This window comes from Schistocerca nitens, chromosome 7, assembly GCF_023898315.1.
Source record: "Schistocerca nitens isolate TAMUIC-IGC-003100 chromosome 7, iqSchNite1.1, whole genome shotgun sequence".
Classification (NCBI taxonomy): domain Eukaryota; kingdom Metazoa; phylum Arthropoda; class Insecta; order Orthoptera; family Acrididae; genus Schistocerca; species Schistocerca nitens.
The window spans coordinates 385,726,426-385,750,103 of NC_064620.1; the positions used below are offsets into that span (position 1 = coordinate 385,726,426).

The following is a 23,678-nucleotide window of genomic DNA, read 5'->3' on the forward strand; positions in this document are numbered from 1 at the left end:
CTGGCTTTGTTGAAACATGGGTGTCTCCAAATAATACCTGGAGACATCATGCAGACAATGGCAGAGCATTTTGCACCAACTACTGCCACTGCCAACCAGGATTCAGCGTTTTTTCATCTGTACCATCAAGGAAAGGGTTGAGTTGGACTTCCAATGCACCATCTCGGAGTCTTAACAGCTGCCCATTTTACATGTAGGAGCTGAATTTGGTGCTGTCTGCCCTAGTAATGTGGTACACAATCATAACCAAATTCAGTACAGCATGCTACAGCATGTGCAAAAGGTGTCAAAGGAAATCCTCTTGCAATGTTTTAATTTGATATGGCTGACAGGCCAGTCTCCCCACTCATGGTGAGAGGCACTTTTGATACCTTTCCTCAAATCAAGAAAGGATGAAACAATTCCCAGTTATTTGAGTGTTGTCTTAATGAGCTTTGTAGGAAACGCCCTAGGGCACATGGTCAACCGTGGTCTGGTCTGAATATTAGAGACCAGTCAGCTCGTTAACCAATCTCAGTGTGAATTCAGGAGCTGTTGGTCAACTGTTGACAAGCTGGTCCTGCTACAGACAGAAATTCAGCAGGATTTTCTGGATAAAAAGCATTGCCTAGGGAGTTTATTGACATCAGTACAGTGTATGGCTGTACTTGAGAGCACAATATTCTCAGTCAGCCACACTAGTGGGGCTTTGTGGCCACCCTCCCATCTCCATTTGGTCCTTACTCTCAAGACACCTTTTTAGATACAGAGTCATTGATGTGCTGTTGAACAGTGCAAGAGAATGGTGTCTCCAGGATGGTGTTTAAAGTGTCACCCTCTTTGTCATAGCCTGTAACAGGATAAAATATGCAGAGCAGAGTCCTGTCCGATGCCCCTCATTTGTGGATGATTTTGCAGTCCTCTGCTCTTCTTTCAATGCCACAGCAGTGAGTTGTCATTTGCAGCTTACAATGAGGAGGTTAGAGGATTGGGCTGCAAATACTAGTTTTACATTTTCTGTAGAGAAATGTGTGACTGTTCATCTTGAAGTGTCTTAGCCATGGACCCTGCTGGGCAGCAGATCACTGCAGTACTATGGGTGCGCAGTGTATGGGTTGGTGAGGCCTCTTTACCTGAAGATAATTGATGATACACACCATGAGGGTATCAGGCTGGCCATGAGAGTTTACAAGACCAGCTCCATAACAAATCTGTGGCTGAGGCTGGTGAATCACCACTTATCATCTGGCAGCAACTCCTCATGGTGTGCCAGGTGTGCAAGTTCCTTGCTGCTTTATTTCCCCAGTATATCATACCATTGCTCATCCAGCTATAAAATGCTTCTGACCCAGCTGTTCAGAGTCCCATTGTTTGGAGCATGTATGGGCTTAAGTCTGGGGTTTTAACTGACTGCCACCCTGGTTGCTGAAGAGGGCCAGAGTAAATTTAGATTTAGTGCAGGCATGGCTGTGTTGACTTAGCAGCTGTGGTTACGTAACGACGGAGGGGAGTCACACCAGCCGCTGGAGGGGAAAGTGGTGGGGGGCTCGCTCTATGATTTTAATAAAATATTTTCTGATATTTTAAAAGAGCACCACACCTTTGTATCTACTATATTCATTGATGGGTCTAAACAGGATTGGTTGCTCTGTTGTTTCCCTGGATCATGTCCTCAAGGTTTGGTTGCCTCCAGACTTCTGTGCTGGATTATCTGCAGTCTTTAAGGCACTGGAGGAGATGAGATATGCCATGCCTACTAAATTCCTTCTCTGTTCCAACTCCCTGAGTGCTCTTCAGTCTTTGTAACACACGTATCCAGCTGATAATGAGTCTAGGGTATCCACATAGCCCTCACCTACTTACAAAGGTTGGAGAAGAAGGTTTTTTTTCTGCTGGGTGCCTGGTCACATGGGTATTGTGGGGAATGAAAGCACAGATGTAGGAACCAAGAAGGCATGTTGTGATCCTCAATCAATTCAGTATGCCATTCCCCCTGCATGCTATCACTTTGCTGTTGAGGTGCAAGGCCATGTGTTGATGGGAAGAAAAGTGACTAGAAGTGACAGTCAATAAGCTGCATCTAGTAAAGACCACAATGTGGCCATGGCATACTTCCCTCTAGTGATGCAAGCAGGATGAGGTCCTCCTTACTTGTCTTCACATGGGCCACAGCCCTATGATGCATGACTTCTCACTCTGCTGAAAGCATCCTTCAATGTGTGATGTTTGTGGTGTACAGATTACTGTGCATGACATTTGCTTAGACTGTCTTTTATTTTCAGATCAGAGGGCAGTGACAGATTTTCAGTCACACCTACCCTCTATTTTAAGTTACATTCAAATGAATGTGGTTAGAATTTTAAGGTTTCGTGGCATCTCCAACTTGTTTCCTAAAATTTTAGGGAGGTGTGCTTAATGTAGTAATGGGATGACTGGCACACCCTTTTTTTTTGTAAGTGGTCAGTCAGACACATTTTCTTGTGCTATTATTTTACCCTTTCTGTCATTTTCTTCGTATTTTAATCTCAGGTTTAACACATTTCATGATTTTCCCATTGTCTTATTACGTCTGAGATAGAGTGAGTGTCTGTCAATGCAAGTGAGTGAGTGAGTGAGTGTCATTATGTAGGTTTACTCCTCACAGTCTGACCAACATTTTAGTTCTTTTACCCACATTTGTTTCTTTTAAATTCAAAACATGCACACACACACACACACACACACACACACACACACACACACACACAGAGAGAGAGAGAGAGAGAGAGAGAGAGAGAGAGAGAGAGACATCAAACTAAAGAAGAGAAATTGCACTGCTGGTATTTTCTGTGATATTGCCAAGGCTTTTGATTGGGGTGGATCACAAAATTCTACTAATGAAACAAAAATGGTATGGTATTAAGGCAGTCTGGTAATAAATATGTTGTCCGTCAAGAACAGTGCTTGACTCACTCCTGTACTTAACCTACATAAATGATTTAACTGGGACATTGCAGGACTCTTCACAAACTGTGATCTTTGCTGAAGACACTAGCACACAGATAAAGAGCACAAACCACTTATGTCACCACTGAGTGAACAGTTCAGTGAGAACAATCTCATCATAAATGTACAAAAAACGACCTACATAAATTTTAGTACCTCATCTCAAAAACAAGTAATCTCTGACTTACTTCTAAACAACCAAGAGCTCTCCATTGCAAGCTCCATTAAGTTTCATGGTACATGGCTTGAAGAAAATCTTAAGTGGAACACTTATGTCAGTTATATCTCAAATAGACTGTCAACTGTATGTTATATTCTAAGGACACTCAGTAAATCAGTCATCAAATTACTCCTCACACAAATACATTATTCTAACTTTTACTCCATACTATGGTATGGGATCATAATCTGGGAAAACTCACCCTACAACAGAGATATCTTCAAAATGTAAAAAAGGCAATATGTATAATATGCCATCTGAGATATAATGAATCATACAGGCAACATTTCAAGAAACTTGGAATTATAACACTACCATCTGTTTGCATTTATAGTATTATATCATTTGTTAAAATCTACCTATTAAGCAAAGTCAGCCCATTAATATTAAATGAACACATTCATAGCTATGAAACAAGACAATAGTCTCACCTACATATGATTCAGTCCAGAACAACTTATTACCAAATAAGTGCCCTACATGTTTGGGATATGGATGTTAACTTAACAGCTATCACATATAAATTCAAAAAATTTCTTTTGGAGCAAAACTTTTGCACGATAAATGATTTTCTTTAAAAAAAAGGTAATAAAAGTTAACTAATTTCTTAATAATTGATCATTTAAGCCTGATTATAATACATGTTTCCTTCGACTATTTAATATACTGATCTGTATTTATTCTCTTTTTGCTCTCATCCTGTTCCATTGCCTTTCATCATGTAGTAAAAGGAAGTTACAACCCTCCTAATAAATGAAAGTACAATGTGATGTGCTTTACCTTCTTGTGCTATTGAAAAAACTTTCATGAAACAATTAAACTTGTAACACTAACATTGTAAAAATTACTTTAAAAAATGTATGCTGACTTGTCCAATATCATATATGCAAATTGTACCATATTATGATTACTTGCATCAACAAAATTCAATACAATATCTGGCACAGACAGGAGAATAGTGTAAAAGGCTTACAACTAGTTTGCAGGAAATAGTTTAATCCTTCATCTTACAATGGAAAATACAGGATGGGATGTAAAAATATTGTGAAAAGGAAAGTTGTTACTCACCGTATAATGGAGATGCTGAGACACAGATAAGCCTGTCACAAATATAGCTTTTGACCGGCAAGGCCTTCATCAAAATTAGATGACAAACACACACATACATGCTCACTAAATGCAACTCACACACACATGATTGCAGTCTCAGACAACTGAGGCCACACTGCGAGCAGCAGCATCAGTCCATGATAGGAGTGGTAACTGGGTGGGGGTAAGGATGAGGCTGGGGATGGGAGGGGGAGGGATAGTAGGGTAGGAATGGCAGACAGTGACGTGCTGTTGGGGTGCCCAGGGATGAGGTGGAAAGAGGGTGGGGTAGCTATGTGCAGTTGGGAGGTTAGGTGGAGGGCAGTGGAGAGTTGGGGGGGGGGATTGCGGAAAAGAAGAGAAGCAAACAGACTGGGTGTGGTTGAGGAATGAGGGCTGTGTAGAGGTGGAATGGGAACAGAGAGGGGGCTGGATGGAAGAGGACAATGGCTAATGAAGGTGGGATCGGAGAGGACAATGACTAACGAAGGTGGGATGGGAGAGGACAATGACTAATGGAGCCCCTCCTCTGTTCCCATTCCAGCACTACACAGCCCTCATTCCTCCATTGCACCAAGTATTTTTACTTGTCTTCTTTTCTACTATCCCCCCCCCCCCCCCCCCCAACTCTCTGCTGCCCTGTATCTAACCTCCCGACTGCATATAGCTGCCCTACCCCCTTTCCACCTTGTTCCTGCATGCTCCCCAAAAGCACAAAACTGTCCTCCACCCCTACCCTACTATCCCTTCCCCCTCCTCTCCTCAGCCTCTCTCCTACCCCCACCCAGTCGCCACTCCCTTCATCACTGGCGCTGCTGCTCACAGTGTGGCCTCAGCTGCCTGAGACTACAGTCATGTGTGTATGAGTTGCATTTGATATTTGGTGAGTGTGTATGAGTGTGCATGTGTGTGTTTTTCATCTAATTCTGACAAAGCCTTTACTAGCCAAAAGTTATATTTGTGACAGTTCTTCCATTGTGCCTATCTGTGACTCAGCATCTTTGCTATATGGTGAGTAGCAACTTTTGTTTCCACAATATTGTTACAATCCTTAGTCTTACAAAGACGTATGCAATTCCAAATGAATGTAATGACCTAAAGGTACCAGAATCAGAGATCAATATTCACACCCTGAATGAGGCTCAAGGTGTGAAATTCCTAGGAATCCATACAGATAATATACTGAGGTGACACCAGCACTTAAGTAAAATAACCAATGGCCTCAGTTCCTCATTATTTGCACTTAGAAATCTCTCTGATAGTGTCAAGCTGCAAATAGTATCACTGGCTATTTTGTATACTTTCACTCAACACTGTCCTGTGGCATAATTTTCTGGGTCAATGCAGCCAAGGTTACGAATTTATTGTTCAACAGAAGTGAGGAGAAAGATATTATGTAAAATTTATAATCAGACAAATTGCAAAAGTTTCTTCACTGACATATCAATACATATATTCCTTATTGTTGTAATACTCCTCTCATTGTTTGTGAAGACTGAATTTGTGCAAATTCAATTGTAATTGCAGTTTACTCAAAAAATTCAATTTATTGAAACATATTTAAAATTTTTCAAGAGCAGGAAATGTAACATGAAGGGTAGATCTACTTAGCATTATACATCAGTGCTGTCAGTGATTGTTGAATGCAGTTACTCTATTAATTTCAATGAAGTCCTGAGCTATAATACATTGAATATGTCATGTGTTGTGAAGTAAAATTCAGCTTCCAAAGTTCTTGTGTTTATTCACATTTCAGACTGTACATACTGACTTCTGTAATGTTTCCCAACAAAACTCCTGACGCAGAGTCAAAAACATGTTTTTACATACAATGAAAACAGAATACAAAGGGTTGTTTGAATTACAGTAAAATAATAATTTTTGCTTTCTACATTTGTGTACCAGATACAATAATTTGAAATTATGATAATTAATTTTGTAAAATGAAATAATTATTCATTAACAGTTTGATTCCCTATTTTAAACTAGAAAAGAAAAGTAAAAAATTGCTAATAGCTATCTTCTTGGAAGCAACACATTCACACACATTCACGCAATCCCTACTACAAAGAATGTCTATGATTTGCCTGAATTTTGCATAAAAAATGATAGATTGAACTTATCAATACTGCATTACAACATGAAATGAAGAGAAAATTTTCCATTGAAATGTATTAGATGGTACAAGATTTATCACGTCTTGTCCACTTTTCTCTGTACATAAAAGCAAGAACCACAGATAACTCATGATATTGCACCCATCTGTCTGACCAACAGTGTATAAAAGTCCTTGGAATAATCATAATAAATGAAAATGTAAATTGGGGTAAGAACATAATATGACAGTTAATTAGTTAGTTAGTTACATATCCCACTGATCATTTTCTGTGATAGATCGTAATGATGCAGAACAGGTCATTTTACAATCACACACAAATTAATTTCTATGTATGGCTACATTCTGAAAATTGCTAACTTTTTTTTATTTTCTTATTTATTTTATATTACAAAAAGGAAGAAAGATATCTAGTTGTGAGTTAGTAGTTCCTACTCACCACTTTTTGGATATCACAGTAATAGAAATTCTTCTTTGGAATAGAAGGAGCTGTCAAAGAGAATTTTTCCCATTTTGTTTTCAAATTTTACTTGGGTAAGTGATTAAAAATTTTTGCAACCCTTTTTGTGCTAAAGACAACCTTAATGTGGAGCAATTAATGTCATTTGTCCTTCTTGTATTATAGTTATGTACCTCACTGTTCCTATTGAGCTGTAGTGTTTTATTCATAACAAATTTCATGAAGGAATAAATATACTATGAAGTATTAGTTAGAATACCCAACTCCTTAAATAGATATCTACAAGATGATCATGGGTGAGCACCTCATATCATACTTACAGCACATTTTTGTTTAATGAAGTCTTTCTTACTTAAAGATGAATCACCCCAGAACATTATTCTGTATGACATTACTGAATGAAAATACTCAAATTATGTTGGCTTACTTTTTTGTCTCTCCCCAAGTCTAGCATTGATTCTAAGTACAAATGTGGCTGAAGTAAGTTGTTTTAGGATTTCAAAATATGTTTCTTCCAAGTATCATTAATACGGACTGCTAAGAATTTTGAATTTTCCCCTTGTTTATTATTTCTTCGCCATGTGTTACACTTATCATTAATGTAGGGCCCCTAGGTGTGCAGAACTGAAGATGTTGTAACATTTTAACACTGAGGGTAAGAGTATTTGCAGAAAACCATTCAATGATACTTTTAAGAACTTTGCTTACCATTTCTCCTGTTTCTGTAAGTATACTTGGATTGATTACAATACTAGTGTCATCTGTAAAAAGAACTAATTCTGCTTGTTGCATACTAGACAGAAGATTGTTTAATGTATGAGGAACAGTAGTGGATCTAAAATTGAACCTCAGGGAACCCTATACATGATTTCTCCCCAGTCAGAATTATGTCCCTACACCATAATGCTTGAATGACTAAGTACAACTTTTTGCATTCTTTTGATTAAATACCTCATTATCCATTGATTGACTATACCAACAGTCCAATAAAATATGAGTTTATCTAGGCAAATACTGTGATTCACACAGTCAAGTGAGTGAAGGCAACATGGGAATCTACTACTTCCATGTGGCCCTAGGTGTGCAGAACTGAAGATGTTGTAACATTTTAACACTGAGGGTAAGAGTATTTGCAGAAAACCATTCAATGATACTTTTAAGAACTTTGCTTACCATTTCTCCTGTTTCTGTAAGTATACTTGGATTGATTACAATACTAGTGTCATCTGTAAAAAGAACTAATTCTGCTTGTTGCATACTAGACAGAAGATTGTTTAATGTATGAGGAACAGTAGTGGATCTAAAATTGAACCTCAGGGAACCCTATACGTGATTTCTCCCCAGTCAGAATTATGTCCCTACACTATAATGCTTGAGTGACTAAGTACAACTTTTTGCATTCTTTTGATTGAATACCTCATTATCCATTGATTGACTATACCAACAGTCCAATAAAATATGAGTTTATCTAGGCAAATACTGTGATTCACACAGTCAAATGCCTTGGACAGGTCACAGCAAATACCACCTGGCACTGTTTTATTATTTAATGCTTATAAAATCAGGTGAGTGAACATGTAAATGGTATTCTCAATAGAGCAACTGTTCTGAAACCACAACTTTAATTTGTTAAGGATACTATTCTCATTAAGGTGAGATACTATTCTAGAATACATCACCTTCTCAAAAATTTTGGAGAATTCACATCAAGGTCATTCTATGCAGGACCAAAACCAGAAACACTCTCTTCAGACTTGAGAGTGGTAAACAATAAAAAAAATCCAAAACACCTCTCAGAACGTTTTTGATAGGAACTTTTATCATCATCAAGGTTTTGTATGCATTGAAGTGTAAGACAAACAGCAGTGTAATAGCATGTTCAAAATGATATGTAGATTACATACCACAAAATTTGTTCTTAGAAAACAGAAAAGAAACTCTCAAACCATATATAAGCAAAACTGTAATTAAAACAGTATGGGTGTAGAATATTGCTAGAAACAATCATGATTTGCTAAATGCTCCTATTTCAAAATATTTATACTTTTTGATGTTTGCTGACAGTGAGGTTCCAGGGTACTGGTAAGCACTGCCAGTACTCTTGTCACCATAAACTCTGGGCATGCTTCAGTGACTACTGTGCAGTGTGGTGATGGAACATTGTGTGCCACAGGGAATGGGGATATGGGCTTGACTGTCTGGATTGCAAGGATGGTAAAAACAGCATAAAAACCCTCAGTCTCAAGATGTACTGCTTGCTGATGAGATGTGTGGCTCTTGAGGTGTAACAGCCATTAGCAGGCAACCTGCTGCACCTCAGTTGTATGAGGCTTACTCATGCATATGGGGCTCCGTCTGAGTGACCCCTTCTTTCCCTAGCTGCTCGTGGGACCAAAATGGATTCTCTGAAATTTTCTCTTCCTCCTCCCAGTGGAAAGTGTGCGCTGCTGGGAGGTACTAACATCCCACCTAATAAGAGGTCTTGGGTAGCCAGCAAGTCCAAAACAGTAAAGAGTAACAGAGCACAGGTTGTTAATCAGAAAGTATTTTTAGTAATAAAAAAGGATAAATGAAGTTTTGGAAAAGCCACTTTTCTACATCCAGAAAGACTTAGAAGGAATTTTCGGGGTTCTAAAATCACTAAATGGGACACTGTTGGTTGAAACATCTAGTTCCCAACAAGCTTACAGAATGCTGAGTGCCTGGGAAATATGCTACTGACACAGCTTTCCACAGCACCTTGAACTTTCGCAAAAGTGTTGTATCAAGTAGGGACATAGTTGATATTCCTATGAAGAACTGAAGAGTGAATGGGCTCTGGAGGGAATTGTGGATGTTCAGAACGTTATGGAAAGGATGGATGGAGACCTGGTGGAATATGACTCCTTCATACTTATCTTCAATACTTCTTTATTCTTATCTTCAATACTCCTGCCACATCAAGGCAGGCTATTTTCACCTAAACGCACGACTGTATGTCCCAGACCCAGTGCACTGTTTTACACTGAAGAGCCAAAGAACCTGGTAAACCTGCCTAATATCGTATAGGGCCCCCACAAGCACACAGAAGTGCCACAACACAATGTGGCATGGACTCAACTAATGTCTGAAGTAGTATTAGAGGGAACTGATACCATGAATCCTGCTGGGCTGTCCATAAATCCATAAGAGTACGAGGGTCTCTTCTGAAGAGCATGTTGCAAGTCATCCCAGATATGCTCATTAATGTTCATGTCTTGGGAATGTGACCAACAGAAGTGTTTAAAGTCAGAAGAGTGTTCCTGGGGCCACTCTGTAGCAACTCTGGATGTGTAGGGTGTTGCATTGTCCTGCTGGAATTGTACAAGTCCATCAGAATGCACAATGTACATGAATGGATGCAGGTGATCAGACAGGATGCTTATGTATATGTCAGCTGTTGGTGTCATATCTGGAGGTAACAGAGGTCCCATATCACTCCAACTGGACACACCCCACACTCTGACAGAGCCTCCACCATCCTGAACAGTCCTGATTACACTTAGGGTTCATGGATTCATGAGGTTGTCTCCATACCCATACATGACCATCCTCTTGATTCAATTTAAAATGAAATTCATCTGATCAGGTAATATGTTTGCAGTCATCAACAGTCCAATGTCAATGTTGAAAGACCCAGGTGAGGCTTAAAGCTTAGTGATGTACATAAGTGGGCCTTCGGCTCCGAAAGCCCGTATCAATGATGTCTTGTTGAATGGTTTGCACGTTGACACTTGTTGATGGCCCAGCATTGAAATCTGCAGCAATTGGTAGAAGGGTTGCACTTCTGTCATGTTGAACTATACTCTTCAGTCGTCATTGGTCCCATTCTTATAGCATCATTTTCTGGCTGCAGCAGTGACAAAGGTTTGATGTTTTAATGGATTCCTGATATTCACAGTAGACTTGTGAAATGGTCCCACAGGAAAATCACCACTTCATCTACCTTGGTGATGCTGTGTCATGTGTTGACTATAGCACAACATTCAAACTCTCTTACATCTTGATAACCAGCCATTGTAGCAGCAGTAACTGGTCTAAAAATGGCAACAAACACTTGTTGCCTTATATAGGCAGCACCGTATATTCTGCCTGTTTACATATCTGTATATTTGAATACTCTTACCTATACCAGTGTTATTTGGTGCTTCAGTGTAAATTCCAGCATTTTGGACATACATTTTGGTGTAAGGGAGAAGTGATGTATGGTTGCTTGTAGTGCTTCAAGAATTTCAGCATGAATTCTAGAACCACTCATCCTACCATCTCAAACACACGATATTTTAAATATAAGTGGGAGAGTGGAAACGTATCTACTGCGCCAATTGTTTCTGTGTGCAGGTTGGAAGTTTGTTATGAGAAGACTGTAAGTGTGGTGGTCGAGCGACACTGACAAGTATTTGCCACTGGTGCCACAGAAGCTGATATGAAAGAACAAGGAGTAAGTATGTAGTATTCATTGCTATTTTAGTGACTGTGATTATTGTTAAAGAAAAATGAACAATTGAATATAGACTTTAAAGTACTTCATGTATTTGACTCACTAGAGGTAAGATGGTTTCATAAATTATGTGGTTGTTAAACAAATTTTACTGCAGATGTATTTTATCGAGTTAGTGCTAGATGAATGGACTGACTTATAAACATTCGAATATTAACATGAGAAATGGTGAATATGTTATTGGTGGAAGTTGAAATATACTAGGACTGAACTAAAATTACTCTTTGAGTACTAAATTATTTCAAAAGTAGAGAGAGCGTCTTACAGATTCCTGTAACCAGCATTATTCTTCAGAGAAGAAGGTTTTGGAGATTGACGGAGCTAGCAATCCAGAGAAGAAGATCAGCTGTGCAGATCAAGTAAGTCAGCTGATGTGAGAGAGGTGTGAATTTTGCAATCCAACTTCACATCACTTCGGCTCGTCAAAGCATAGAACGTGGTGACCAGTGAAAAGGACTCGAATAAATGGGAATTTTGAGAGGAAATCAAAGCAGGAGATATGATGTATTGCCATATCAACCAGGTATAACAAGACAAGAGAACTGTTTCGCATAATTGGATTAAGTCCAAAATTCAAATGAAAAAAATTGCGAAAGCAACACAGTGAAAGATGTACAAAAGTAATGACGGTAAAGGATTGGAAAGAAGACCTCGACGTATTAGACAAAGAAGAGATATGATGAGAATAATTCAACTAAGAAGATTCAGTGAGGGCAGTGTACAGCTCTCACACGCATCGCAGGGACGCAGACATGGAGACAAGATCCGACACCACGGGCACCAGTTGCTGCTAACCAGTGCTGACTCTACATCAGCTCACCGATGCTGACATGGAAACCAGCAACCGATGCCACCGGTACCAGTTACTGTTCACCAGTGCTGATTTCACACCTGCTCATCGACACAGCCTAAAACTCTATGCCGAGTTTGCGAAAAACAATAATTGTTCGAGTATGAAGTTGAAGAAAATGTTCATGACAGTATTAGTGTAGCTATTGTGCTCAGTTTTTTTTAAAATGATTACTAGATCTAAAGTTGGTAGAACCATGGAAAATGTACAGGCAGATTAAGAGACTTCTGAACCAGCAGTGGCTATGAGAATTAGAAGAGGCAGCTGCACATGATTGTTCTGAGTTAGTGAATCTCATCAAAGTCAGAGTTTACAATTAAATTCTACATTAGGTGCACAAAGTAAAGAATTAGGATTAATGAATGTCCAAAATGCTTCTTTAAAAAAGGAACTAAGTGAAGAATTAGGCTTAATGAATGCCCAAAATGCTTCTTTAAAAAAAGGGAGTAAGTGAAGAATTAGGCTTAAAGAATGCCCAAAATGCTTCTTTAAGAAAGTAACTAAGTCTTAAATTAGACTCAGTAAATACTCAATTGAATGATAAAATAGATGACCAGGGTGCTTGTTTGAGAAATGAAATAAGTGCAATTTTAAGTGAAAAACTCGGTGCACAGAGTGCTAATTTAAGTAGAGAATTAGATACAATGAATACTCAATTAAATAATAAATTGGATGTTCAGAATAAAACTTTAGGATTGTTAAGTGCTAAGATAGATTCACAAAGTAAAGACTAGTAATTTATGTGAAGGTATGGGAAATTCGAAGACTGAATTTGATGCTTTAACTACTAAAGTAGAAAATCTTAAAATAGATTTGAAAGGTGAATTAACTAGTTATTTAAGCAATCTCATAAATCAATTGTTCACTGACTTTAAACAGAGGTAGAATGATCAATTCCAGAATTAAAAAAGAAAAAAAGTTTGAAGTTGGTATTGATGATAAATGTAATAGTGTAGAAACTGAACTGAGTGAAAAAACAGGATCATTTCAAAATGTATGTAATGTTACATTAGATGCTGTAAAGCAGAGATTGCATACTTTGAGAGAAAATGTTGAAAAGCAGGATTAGTTAATACCAATAGACCAATCGCAATTTTCAGGCATTAACACTTGAGTAGATAATATGGAAAGAAACTTTAAAGAGAAACTAGCAACCTCAGACATAATAAATATAAGTAGTCTGGAGGAACAGGTAGCAGTGATGATAGACCAAAATGTTGCTGCGAGAGTGATCTCTGAGTAGGTATCTTTTGTCTTCTGAGCTTAGTAATACCTAAAGAGGTATTGATGAACTATGGACAGAATTCAAACTTATCCAGTACAAAATAGATAATAGGGTGACCTCCTAATGGGGTATTGACTAGTGAGGTAATGACGGATTTACAAATGGGGAGCCAATTCTGGATTATCCAGGCAATTCCCTAAGTTTAAGCCAGATGGGGAAGTACATCCTACCCATATTTTGAAAAGGTTCAACCAAGCCTTGCCCCAGAACAGGGAGGATTCAGAAAGATTGAGTTTGCTGTGGGGTATCTATTAGGGGAAGCCTGAGAGTGGGGTGCAGTAAACATTGAGAACTTTTCCTCTTGGGGAGATTTTCAAAAGAAGTTTAAAGAGAAGTATTGGTCAGGCATTGCCCAGGAAAAGTTAATATCAGACTTGTGGGACCTGAAGTTGTACAATAATACATGGGGTACAATGAGAAAGTATTTCAACTGGCATTTAACACAGGTGAAGTACTTAGTTAAGCCAATAGAGGAAGAGGGGTTAGTTTGAATTTTAGTAAGATGACTAGCCATTTATGCGAGGAAAGATATATTATGTAGTGGGTGGAAAACAGTAGAAGAGTTGTTGTCCTTTGTGGACGCACTGGATGCTTTAAATAAAGACCGCAGTGAGAACGTACACCAAAGTGAAAATCAGAATTACAAAAAGAATAGTAATAGTAATTTTAAAAAACGTGAGGTGAACTTAGCTAGAGTACACCAGTGCAATAGAAATAATGGTAATGATAATTATCAGAAGAAGCATCCACCTTCAAATTTAGCTCCAGTAACTTCACAGGACTTTGTGCCAAGTAATAATAGAGCACAAAGTGGTAACTTAGTATCCCGATCTGGTAACCAAGCAGTGATTACTAATAATGAGAAAAATGTAGTGTGATCTGGATCCGGGGCCGGGGCCCAGATCGTAGAGATAAACTAGGAGGCCTGGTTCATAATAAGTATGTCAATTTAACACACAAAATACCTACAAAACAGTGGTTGTTACTGGAAGAACCAAGCTTGACTACCAATAATCTACAACCAATAATAGCAGGATCAGTGGAGACTACTGAATTTTAACATATTTATAGATTCAGGGAGTGAGGTGTCACTCACTTTTAGCCCATGCTTTAGCACATTACAGACTAGACATCACTTACCTCTCTTACCAGTAATGGGAGTTTACATAGTTGGTACAACAGGAACGAAGAGCAAAGTTGTGAGACACGAAACCCAGGTGAACTGCCACATTGGAAATAATTTGTTTTGTCAGACATTGTTAATAGCAGAAAATATCAATAGAGATGTATTAATTTGGGTAGATTGGCTATTAGAATTTAAAGTCATTTTAATATTCTATGTTTTGGGAAAGGGGACAGTACATATTGGGTACCATTTGTGACAGACAGCTACATTGATAAACAAACAACTTTGTGTAAATGTCGACGATTAACTGCTACAGCATGATTGTCACCAGAGGTTGATAATGTAAATCACATATCACATCAAGCTGACATGCAAAACAAAGGAAATGAATCTCCAATATGAATCAATGAACAAAAACTAGATTTATATAGAATTCTAATGGGGTATGAAGAAGTATTTTCTGATCATCCAGATAATATCAGTGATTACATATGAAAGTTTAAAATCAAAGATGACACTCCATTTTTTTGTAAGTCATATCCAATACCAGTAAGTTTGAAAGAAGCAGTTAAGGAGGAAACTGGCAAAATGATTGACAGCAATATAATAGAACGTAGTTCTAGCATCATGAATAACCCTTTAGCAGTGGTAAAAAAGATTACAGGAGGTGTGCGATTAGTGCTAGACAAACGTACATTGAATAAGCATATGGAGACAGAACAAGCTATTAACATCAATAAATTGTTATCCAAATATGAGAAAGCAGGTTTGTTTTTAGCACGATGTACCTGACTGTGGGATATTGGCAAATTAGGCTACATCCTGAATCGAAGAAATATACAGCATTTCTGTTTGATGGTAAATCGTATCATTTCGGTGTGTTACTGTTTGGACTTAATATCCCAGTATCAGTATTTATATGTGTGTTGGATGAGGCAAGAGGGAGAGACTTATTAAAGGATTTAATAATATATGTAGATGATATCCTCATAATCTCAGCTACCTGGGAAGAACATTGTCTAACCTTGAGTAATTTAAAGAAAAAGTTATTACAGTGAAATTGTCTAAATCGCACTTTGTACGTCAAGAGCTTAAGTTTTTGTGGCATATTGTAGGGGTGCAGGGTATTAGACCAGATCCTGAACACATACAAGCTATTAAAGAATGTCCACCCTCTAGAAACATATCACAATTGAAGGGATTTATAGGAATGGCCTGATACTATAGATGATATATATAAAGTCAAGAACTGAATGAACCAAGAATTTTACATTTGTTAAGAAAGGGAATACCATGGATTTGGGATCAAGAGGCAAATGATGCATTTGGAAATATCAGGAGAGCACTAGTAGAATCACCCATACTACATCATCTGATTATGGACAGGCCATTTGAAAATTTCAATTGATGCATCTGATTATGGTATCACTGCAGAACTCTTCCAAGGAGAGTGGGATCTAGATCATGGAGAACATCGAACCATAGCCTTTGCTAACCATAGTCTGAATAAACATGAATTAAATTACACGGCTACTGAAAAGGAATTGTTAGCAATTGTATGGAGTATCCTGAAATTTCAAACACTAGTATGGGGGTCAGAAATCCATATCTATACAGATCATCAAGCTTTATCTTTTCTAATGAGTGGTCAATTGATACATGGTAGATTAATGCAATGGATGCTGTTCCTAGAGGAATATGACATTAGGATACAGTATGTAAAACGTTCTGAGAATATTGTACCAGACACTTTTTCTAGGTTGCTTATAGGTATGGAAGAGTTAAAATGGACAGAAGTACCCAGCGTTATTTTTGCAATTTTCTGACAGGAGAGTATCCATACACCAGGGTACAAGAATGGCACAAAGAGTAACAGAGAACATACATCATGATCCCTATTTTACCAATATGTTTGCTATGTGATCATAAATTCCTTACCTCCGAATCAAGCAGGAAAGTGGAAAGTTATAGGGCATAATTTGTTTTGGAGAGACAGTATAACATCGCAGTGTTGGCTCATATGCAAACCAAAGTTAATGGAAGATGAAATTGTGTGGTATTTTCATACAGGATATTGACACTTCAGGATGAAAAAGTGTATAGCTCGTATGAATAAATTCTATTATTTTAAGAAGCTAGGACATAAAGTACCATCTTTAATTAGGACCTGTGAAATCTGTCAGAAGGTGCAAGAGAGTTACACTCATGTTAAGTACAAAATGTATCCAATTATTCCTATGTTGTTACATGATCTTACAGCAGTAGATTTTTTTGGACTGATTCCTAAAGGAAAGGGAGGAGTAACATACATTTTAGTAATCATAGAGTGCTGGTCAAAGTATGTTAAGTTATATCCTATCAAGTTAAGTTATATCCTACTGTTTGCAACAGTACTTTCTACAGGTAGGAAAACCAGAAGAATTTCTCACAAATTATGAACCACAATTTGTCAGTAACAAATTTAAAGATTTTCTAGCTTGGGAAGATATTCATCAAGTATTAATATCCAACTATAACCCATCCTCGAATCTGTGTGATAGAGTTATGAAAGGAATTGGGAAATTATGCCGCACCTACTGCCATGAAAAGCATACTTTATGGGCGATGAAAATGAAAGACTTTGAGCTTATTTTAAATGAATTACCACATTTATCAACTGGATTAACACCTTTGAGGTAATTGGCAAACCTTTTGTAGGAGAACCTCTGATTAGATGTTTGTGTCTGTATATGTGTGGATGGATATGTGCGTGTGTGCGAGTGTATACCTGTCCTTTTTTCCCCCTAAGGTAAGTCTTTCCGCTCCCAGGATTGGAATGACTCCTTACCCTCTCCCTTAAAACCCACATCCTTTCGTCTTTCCCTCTCCTTCCCCTCTTTCCTGATGAGGCAACAGTTTGTTGCGAAAGCTTGAATTTTGTGTGTGTGTTTGTGTTTGTTTGTGTGTCTATCGACCTGCCAGCACTTTCGTTCGGTAAGTCACATCATCTTTGTTTTTACATATATTTTTCCCACGTGGAATGTTTCCCTCTATATATATATATATATATATATATATATATATATATATATATATATATATATATATATATATATATATATATATAGCCCTGAAATGAGATCCATCCTTCATGAAATCCTCCCCACTCCACCAAGAGTGTCTTCCCGCCGTCCACCTAACCTTCGTAACCTCTTAGTTCATCCCTATGAAATCCCCAAACCACTTTCCCTACCCTCTGGCTCCTACCCTTGTAACTGCCCCCGCTGTAAAACCTGTCCCATGCACCCTCCCACTACCACCTACTCCAGTCCTCTAACCCGGAAGGTGTACACGATCAAAGGCAGAGCCATGTGTGAAAGCACCCACGTGATTTGCCAACTGACCTGCCTGCACTGTGAAGCTTTCTATGTGGGAATGACCAGCAACAAACTGTCCATTCACATGAATGGACACAGGCAGACAGTGTTTGTTGGTAATGAGGATCACCCTGTGGCTAAAAATGCCTTGGTGCACGGCCAGCACATCTTGGCACAGTGTTACACCATCCGGGTTATCTGGATACTTCCCACTAACACCAACCTGTCAGAACTCTGGAGATGGGAACTTGCCCTTCAGTATATCCTCTCCTCTCGTTATCCGCCAGGCCTCAACCTCCGCTAATTTCAAGTTGCTGCCACTCATACCTCACCTGTCTTTCAACATCTTTGCCTCTGTACTTCCGCCTCGACTGACATCTCTGCCAAAGCTCTTTGCCTTTACAAATTTATGCTTGTGTCTGTGTATGTGTGGTTGAATATGGGTGTGTGTGCGAGTGTATACCTGTCCTTTTTTCCCCCTAAGGTAAGTCTTTCCGCTCCCGGGTTTGGAATGACTCCTTACCCTCTCCCTTAAAACCCACATCCTTTCGTCTTTCCCTCTCCTTCCCTCTTTCCTGATGAGGCAACAGTTTGTTGCGAAAGCTAGAATTTTGTGTGTATGTTTGTGTTTGTTTGTGTGTCTATCGATCTGCCAGCACTTTCCTTCGGTTAGTCACATCATCTGAGTTTTTAGATATATTTTTCCCACGTGGAATGTTTCCCTCTATTATATTCAATCATTAATTTGAACCCAACAATTACGTTTGTTATTGTCACTGTTGCATTTCGAAATCTTTCCTGTCACCTTATTTTCTCTTTCTTTTTTTGCAAGTAGTTTCACTTTTGTATTCACCTTCTCCTCTTTACCGTATCTACCATACAATTTTATCCCGCCTATATATACTCAATAATACGTAACCCACTTCCAAACCATAACCAAAAAAAATTTTTTTTCCGCTTTCAACAATACTGCTGCTACAAAATCCACCGTTTCCAGTTCACAAAAAGTTCTTTTCAGCTATTAAACAGTCATTTCATCCAGTTCCAATAACTTTCGCTTTTTTCCATTTCCGTTTTTACCACGTCACTGATCTTTTTCAGCCGCTTCCCACAGGATTTATCGTCATTATTTCTTCGTCAGACAATTGTTAGCCTCATTTTCACAATCTGCCGACACAAAACCATTAATTTACACGCAGTTTTTTCTAAATTTTCCCGAATTCCTCCACCCTTTAACGTGTTTTGGCGGCAACACAACCACATAACCTTTGTGCACATCGTTGTCTACCAACCCAAGTTCACCACAGGATCAACATAGCCCAGCTATAACCAACACCTTTTCGCCTTTTTTCACATCAGATCTCCAGTTGCTTTCTAGTTTACCTTATCTCTCGCCATATATTTTTATTTTCATTTTCATTTCAGCCTCATGTTACACTTCCCACCTTCTAATACCATGTCACCCTCACAACATCCCCACAACGACCCCATTAAGTTTTATTTACATTCCCTCTGCAAACATGCCTTCACCCTAGCCAGATTACACTCCCATATTTTATTTTCCCAGGCTTGTCTGACATTTGGCATTACCCCCAAAGGCCTCACACTTAAAGTTCCCATCTCTGGCTGTAATCCTTCTTTCCATCAGTCCCTATACCAGTTCCAAACTGAACAATCCATTGCCCTCACCCACCTAATCCTTCACCTACACAGCAACTCAGCCAATGAACACACCCGTCAACTCCTATCCTTAATAAAAGTCCTCAATCTTTCCTCTCCCACATCCACACCGGCTGTTCAGAGCATCCTCCTACAGGCCAATCGCAAATTAGAACAACATGCCACCCTCCACCTCAAAAAAACTATCCAATCTCCTGGTTTCCCACCTCCAGAAAGGCAACTCACTCACCCTTCACAACCTTTCCAGCAAACCTCAACCTCCTCTCATTGCACACAGACCCAGTCTCTCCCATCTACTCAATCTCCCACTTCCAGCTCCACTCCCCCCAAAACATCAAAATTCCAATCAACACAATCTGGAACCACAACACCCTAATTCAGTAGTTAATCTTTCCTCCAAACCTCTCTCCCAATCCGAAACTTCTGTCCTATCCAAAGGCCTCACCTTCAGCCTCACTCCCAGATTCAACCAAACAGCCCTTGTCAAAGATTTACTGTCCTACACCCGTACTCTCTGCTGGAAATATCACTTTGCCACGAAGAAAAATGATCCTAATCCTACTCCTAATGGTCCAACTACCCAAGACACCATCTAAATTGAACCCTTCCTGGAACAGTTCCTTCCTCCGTCACAGCGGGACCCACCTCCTCTTCCTCAAAATCACCCTCTCCAAACTTTCCAGGAATTTCTGACTTCCAGCCTTGCCTCTCAATCCTTCTTAAAAAACCTTAATCCTACTCCCAACATCACCACTGCTGAAGCCCAGGCTATCCGTGATCTGAAGGTTGACCGATCCATCGTCATTCTTCCGGCGGACAAGGGTTCCACGACCGTGGTACTTGATCGTCGGGATTATGTGGCTGAGGGACTGCGTCAGCTTTCAGATAACACATCCCATTCCTGATGTCCAGGCGGAGCTTCAAGGAATCCTCAGAACCTTAGGACCCTACAAAACCTTTCACCTGACTCCATCAACCTCCTGACCCCACCTACACCCCGCACCCCTACCTTCTACCTTCTTACTAAAATTCACAAATGCAATCATTCCGGCCGCCCCATTGTAGCTGGTTACCAAGCCCCCACAGAACGTATCTCTGCCTACGTAGATCAACACCTTCAACCCATTACATGCAGTCTCCCATCCTTCATCAAAGACACCAACCACTTTCTCGAAGGCCTGGAATCCTTACCCAATCCGTTACCCCCGGAAACCATCCTTGTAACCATTGATGCCACTTCCTTATACACAAATATCCCGCACATACAGGGCCTTGCTGCGATGGAGCACTTCCTTTCACGCCAATCACCTGCCACCCTACCCAAAACCTCTTTCCTCATTACCTTAGCCAGCTTCATCCTGACCCACAACTTCTTCACTTTTGAAGACCGGACACACCAAAAATTAAAGGGAACAGCCATGGGTACCAGGATGGCCCCCTCGTACGCCAACCTATTCATGGGTCGCTTAGAGGGAGCCTTCTTGGTTACCCAGGCCTGCCAACCCAAAGTTTGGTAGAGATTTATTGATGACATCTTCATGATCTGGACTCACAGTGAAGAAGAACTTCAGAATTTCCTCTCCAACCTCAACTCCTTTGGTTCCATCAGATTCACCTGGTCCTACTCCAAATCCCATGCCACTTTCCTTGATGTAGACCTCCACCTGTCCAATGGCCAGCTTCACACGTCCGTCCACATCAAACCCACCAACAAGCAACAGTACCTGCATTATGACAGCTGCCACCCATTCCACATCAAATGGTCCCTTTCCTACAGCCGAGGTCATCATGGCAAATGAATCTGCTCCAGTCCCGAATCCCTGAACCATTACAACAACAACCTGAAAACAGCTTTCGCATCCCGCAACTACCCTCCCAACCTGGTACAGAAGCAAGTAACCAGAGCCACTTCCTCATCCCCTCAAACCCAGAACCTCCCACAGAAGAACCATAAAAGCGCCCCACTTGTGACAGGATACTTTCCGGGACTGGATCAGACACTGAATGTGGCTCTCCAGCAGGGATATATCTATATAAAGATGGTGTAACTTACCAAACAAAACCGTTGGTATGTTGATAGAGACACTAACAAACACAAACACACACACAAAATTCAAGCTTTCACAACCCACGGTTGCTTCATCAGGAAAGAGTGAAGGAGAGGGAGAGTCGAAAGGATGTGGGTTTTAAGGGAGAGGATATATATATAAAAGAACTATGACAGTTCCATATGATATATATATATATATATATATATATATATATATATATATATATATATATATATATATATATATATATAAATAAAAACTGAAGGATTCCACGTCAATTATATAAGAAGGAGGCATGAGTAAGGAAAGAGAACATAAGCAATAGAGGAATCGATTGTGATAATTATTAAGGAATGTCAGTTAAAATAAATCTTCTGACAATTCATAGGATAGTGGGACTCTTATAACTTAAGTAAACATATAATACATTGAATAGTGTATAGAGACATAGTATATATCAAGTATGTATAAGTTGAAAAGTAGGGGAGGACTCCAGGGACTAAATGAAATATCTAGAAGTGAAAGTGAAATGTAAAATAGATTTTTATTTTTACTAGAAATATTTCATTATAGTATACATAAAGATGTATACTAGGGCAATGAACCATGAGGCCTACTCACAAAAGACAAGTGGGGCATACACAGCATTTGCTAAGGATATAGGGCAGGCGTACCTACATAGAGATAGGATGGCCTGTGGCCCGATGAATAGGAGTGTTTTTGATGAGTCATACCTACCAAAATGGAAGGAGGAAGTACACTCATAGGGTCAACCCACATGTAAGGTATAGGTACTGATCCTAGGGGAAAAGGACAGTATTGTGACAGAAGTCACACATTTTATAGGAATTATTCTGGTAAGTTTGAATTCTATGTACCATTTGTATTATTATGTGTTATGAGTGTCAGAAAGAACACTTTCCTTTGCCCAGAGCTCCTCCAGACTATTAATGAATAATGAAACTAGTATGTGCTAAAGAAAAAATAGTACAAAGAATTATGAAGGTTATCCCAAAAGTAAGGGCGCCTATTATTCTATAAGTACATAGACCTGTTTATTTCTACAATGGTTTACATCAGTTTACAGCTTGAACATTTAGCTATTTTTCGACATAATCACTATTTCTGTCGATGCATTTCTATAGACACTGTGGCAGTTTTTGTATGCCCATGTCATACCAGCTCACCGCAATGCTGTTCAGAAAGTTATGAACCTCTTCTTTCACCTCATCATTGGAGCTGAATCACTTTCATGAAAGAAGAAGTTCATAACTTTCTAAACAACATGGTGGAAAGCTGGTATGACTTGGGCATACAAAAACTGCCACAGTATCTACAAAAATGCAGCGACAGAAATGGTGATTATGTCGAACAATAGCTAAATGTTCAAGCTGTAAACTCATGCAAACCATTGTAGAAATAAACAGATCTATGTACTTATCAAAAAATAGGAGACTTCACTTTTGGGATTACTCTCATAGAATAAAGGATGAAATAATAAAGTGTCTATGACACCTGGAGTTTATGATTGGAAATCAGAAATGTTGTCTGCATGATCCCTAGATATAAAAGAACTGACTCCAACATTAGGTGAAATGATCAAGTTGTTATTATCAAAGTAGAATGAAAACAGAAGAGCTAAATATTAAATAAAAGTCTGTTCTTAATTGTTAAAAGAAATAGGATGTATGCTGGTTAAAATGTGAATTAGTATTATGTGGGATATTAATGTACATAATGATTGTGTATAAAATATCGCATGTTCGAGCTGAGGTGAGGAATACATAGTGCTTCGAGAATTTCCATGTAAATTCTAGAACCACTCAACCTTCTACTGTCTTGAACACATGATATATTAAATATAAGTGGGAGAGTGGTAATGTATCTACTGCACCACCTGTTTCTGTGTGCAGGTTGGAAGTTTGTTATGAGAAGACTGTAAACATGGTGGTCAAATGACGC

General features: G+C 39.0%; 1 protein-coding gene across 1 annotated transcript in view; it reads left to right on the forward strand.

Moving 5' to 3' along the window:
* Positions 1 to 23,678, forward strand: part of LOC126195254 (uncharacterized) — a 273,114-nt gene that overhangs the window by 72,731 nt on the left and 176,705 nt on the right. The window contains exon 4 of the mRNA XM_049933780.1: positions 11,209 to 11,308. Coding sequence (XP_049789737.1) covers positions 11,294 to 11,308 — 15 coding nt within the window. The 5' untranslated portion in view covers positions 11,209 to 11,293. The remainder of the gene's footprint in view (positions 1 to 11,208; positions 11,309 to 23,678) is intronic.